This window comes from Vombatus ursinus, unplaced genomic scaffold (assembly GCF_900497805.2).
Source record: "Vombatus ursinus unplaced genomic scaffold, bare-nosed wombat genome assembly UNPS02005031.1, whole genome shotgun sequence".
NCBI lineage: Eukaryota > Metazoa > Chordata > Mammalia > Diprotodontia > Vombatidae > Vombatus > Vombatus ursinus.
Window position 1 is genome coordinate 8,080 of NW_020944809.1, and position 4,268 is coordinate 12,347.

The following is a 4,268-nucleotide window of genomic DNA, read 5'->3' on the forward strand; positions in this document are numbered from 1 at the left end:
TTCTTTTGACCCTGTCCCTCCTCAGAAGTATTTGCTTCTGATTACCCCCTTTCCCAATTTGCCCTCCTCTCTGTCGTCCCCCTACTCTCTTGTCCCCTCCCCCCCATTTTCCTGTAGGGTAAGACAGATTTCCACACCCAATTGAGTGTGTATGCTATTCCCTCCTTAAGTCAAATCCTATGAGAATAAGATTCATTCATTCCCTCTCACCTTCCCCCATTTCTCCTCCATTTCCATTCTTGCTGTTTTTGTTGTAGTTCAGTTGTTTTTTAGTTTTGTTTGACTTTTCATGACCCTACTTAGGGTTTTCTTGGTAGAGATACTGGAGTGGTTTGCCATTACCTTCCCCAGCTCGTGTTACAGAGGAAGAAACTGAGACAAACAGGGTTTAAGTGACTTGCCCACAGTCACATAGCTAATAAGTATCTGAGGCCAGATTTGAACTCAGGGAAATGAGTCTTCCTGAATCCAGGCCTGGCTCTCTGTGCACTATAGCTCCACCTAGCTGCCATACTGTGTGTGCTTTTAAAATAACATTTTTGTAGTAATGTAGAGGATGGATTGGTCAAGGGAGGCGGATTGAGTTTAGGGAGACAAATTATGAGAATTCCATGGTCGTCTGAGGAAGAGTTTATGAGGACATTAAGCAGTTTGTTGCCTGTGGAGGCAGAGAGAAGACAATAGGGATTAGAAATATTGAGAAGATAGCATTGACAAAAATAAGGAATTGATTGGACCAAGGAAGTAGAGGGAAGATTAAAGATGATTCCTAATGGTACAGTTCTAGGCAAGTAGAACTAGAATAGTGTTCTCAACAGGAATACAAAACATAGGGAAAGACATGCATTTTTAGAGAAAGACAATGAGTTTTATTTTGGACATGTTAAATTTAAGGTAGCTATGGGACATCCAGTAGCCACTTGGTAATGTGAGACTGGGACTCATAAGAGAGAGATCACATATTAATTGCCGATTTGTACTTTCACCAATATGAAATAGCCTTTTTTGGGTATCTTTCATTTTTTTTTCTAATTTGAATTCTACTTTGATACAAATAATACCATTTCCTACTTTTTAATCTTATAGTTATATTTTATGCTAGCTGCTTCATTTTAATTTAATCTTATATTTTTTTCTTTTAACAAAATGCTGTTTTGCTTTCCTGTAAGCAATAATTGATTTTATTTCTATCCTGTAACTCTTTCTTTTAATAATAGAATGCAGGCCATTCATCTTCATTGTAGTAAGTGGTACATTTTATTTGTTTTTAGTCATTTTCTTCTTATCATTCTTGATATCTGCCTGAGGAAGCAAAATCCGTCATAATAATTTGTCTTTCAACAAATAAAACTGATAAATCATGTCATTTACATATTAACTTTCAAAATTCATTTATTCTTAATTTCCTTGAGGCTTAACCCCTTTTTATTGTTGAGACAGAAGCCTTTGGGGTTTTCATCTCTTATGCTGATTTCTCCCTTTTATTTTTATATGTAAAATCTTTGTTGAACACATTTAAAACAGTAAATGTAGGGTTTTTGCTGTCTTATTGGATTACCTAAAAGCCATTATCAAAGAAAAAGCCTAGACATCATATTTCAAGAAATTATCAAGGAAAACTATGCAGACATCCTCAAACCAGGGGGTAAAATAGAAATTGAAAGAATCTACTGATCACCACCTTAAAAAGATCCCCAAATGAAAACTCCCAGGAATATTATAGCCAAATTCCAGAGCTTTGAAGTCAAAGAGAAAATACTTCAAGCAGTCAGAAAGAAACCATTCAAATACAGTGGAGACACAGTTAGGAAAACAAATCAACAATTAATATATGACTTCTCTCTTATGAGTTCCAGTCCCATATTATCAAGTAGCTGCTAGATATCCCATAGCTATTTCAAATTTAACATCTCCAAAATAAAACTCATTATTTTTCTCTAAAATCACTTGTGGACATTTCCAGCTCTGAGAGTCTATAACTTAATAATGATGATAGTGTTGTGAGTGAAATTCAACAAAGGTAGAATGAGACATATTTTCTCCAAGAAAGATAACATTTTATTAACAGGGAGCAAACCTGCCAATAAGATGGACCTAATGACTGCCTCCATTAGCCAAAAGACCTGGAGTTTAAGGTTCAGTTCCTTTTTATAGGGGAAATAGTAAAATTGGTTATAGAGTTGGTGACATCATGGACCTGGGAACATGATTGGTTACAGAGCTGAGGCATGGAGGACAATATGATTGGTTGAAAGTTGGGAATGAGGGTATAGAAACAACCTCCTCCTTCTGTCCTGTGAATAAGAATAAGAAATATTCATTATTTGAGTCTACCTGCAAGGTTAGATAGTGAGGCAGACTTCCTTGGATGGCAAACAAGACATCTTTGAAGGATAGCTCAGTGGTATAAAAATATTAGACCACAGACTCCCTGTTCTACACTTGCATCCCCCAAGGATAACATATTTTTTTTGGTGAGGCAATTGGGGTTAAGTGACTTGCCCAGAACCATACAGCTACTGAGTGTTATGTGTCTGAGGCCAGATTTGACCTTAGATCCTCCTGACTCCAGGGCTGGTGCTCTAGCCACTGCGTCACCTAGCTGCTCTCAGATAACAGATTTCTTTGAGGCAAGAAAAGAAAAGTGAAAACTGGATTTCTAAATTTAACTCATTATAGGCCAGCTGAATTTTTGCACTAAATTCAGAGACAAAGAACCATGGTTTAGGCAGTTATAGGACAAATTAATTAGCTGTAAATAGGATCAATAAAAATGATACAGTATTGATTTAATCTTCTCACTGGAAAGCAATCTCATAGTTTTTGGTCTCCTGATACTGGCTATCAGTGGTCCCACTCCTTTCCACTATGACCAAAAGCAGACCATTAGGGCTCGAGTCATCTGGGCACCCGCTTTTTTCCTACCCAACACCCTCCACAGGGCAGCTTTCACCTCTTTGTTCCTCAGACTATAGATGATGGGGTTGAGCATGGGAGTGATGAGCGTATAGGACAAGGACACAACCTGCTTGCTCTCAGGAGAGTAGCTGGACTTGGGCTGGAGGTGGATCACACAAGCTGTGCCATAGAAGAGAGCCACAACAATAAGGTGGGCAGCACACGTGGAGAGGGCCTTATGGCGCCCAGTAGCTGAGGGCATCTGAACAACTGCAGCCAAGACATGGCCATAGGACACAGCGATGAGGGAGAAAGGCACCATCATGACAAGCACTGTGGCCACAAGAATGTAGGTCTCAAAGACAGCAGTGTCAGCACACACCAGCCTCAGCAGCGGTGCCACATCGCAGAGGAAGTGGTGAACCCCTCGCGGTCCACAAAATGGGAAGTGGAAGAGCCAAATGGTGAACAGCAGGGAAACGGGGATGCCTGCCACCCAGCACGCCACTGCCAGAAGGAGGCAGAGCCTCTGGTTCATGAGGACCCCATAGCGCAAGGGGTGGCAGATGGCCACGTAGCGGTCATAGGCCATCACCGTCAGGAGGAAACACTCTGAGGTGACACAGGACAGAATGAGAAAGAGCTGGAGGGCACAGCCCACCAGGGAGATGCACCTTCCAGCCACCAGGCTTTCCAGCATCCTGGGCACAACATCCAAAGAGAAGCAAATCTCCACTAGGGCCAGGTTCCTGAGGAAAAAATACATAGGTGTGTGGAGGGCAGCGTCAACCACGGTCAAGAGTACAATGAGGCCATTTCCCAGCATCGTGATTAGAAACATCCCCAGAAACAGCACAAAGAGAACTGGCTTGAGCCTGGGAACGTGGGAAAAACCCAAAAGGACAAACTCCTCAACTGAAGATTGATTGCTTCTAGCCAAGTGCACAATGGGGTCCATAGGGTCCATCCCTTCCCGAAGCTCCAGAGTGTATAAGAAAATGATGAGCTCAAGAATGCAACAGGGACTTGTTCTAAAAAGAAGGAAAATTCACTGAGAAATAGGATTATACTTTATCAGAAGTTATCAGAAATGCAGGTATAGGCAGTGAATTCAACTCCTAGCTCTGAAATTTACCAGCCATATGACCAAGTCAGATTCACCCCACTTTGTTGAATCTCATTTTCCTTAAAGGTAAAGTTACTTAATCCAGATTGCTTAGGTCTTAAGTGGTAGAATCAACATTGAACACCAGCCATCTGACTCCAAATGAAGTGTTCTTTCTAATGTATCATAGGGCCTTTGTCACTGCTGGGCTGATGTTGTTTTGATTAGGGAAGGAGATGACAGAGCACTGGTGTGCTCCACTGGT

At 41.1% G+C, this 4,268-nt stretch overlaps 1 protein-coding gene across 1 annotated transcript; it reads right to left on the reverse strand.

Moving 5' to 3' along the window:
• Positions 1-2,866: 2,866 nt before the first annotated feature.
• Positions 2,867-3,865, reverse strand: LOC114028941 (olfactory receptor 10A7-like). The gene has a single exon (XM_027843270.1). The coding sequence runs from the start codon at positions 3,863-3,865 to the stop codon at positions 2,867-2,869; it is 999 nt and encodes a 332-aa protein (XP_027699071.1).
• Between the last annotated feature and the right edge of the window lie 403 nt (positions 3,866-4,268).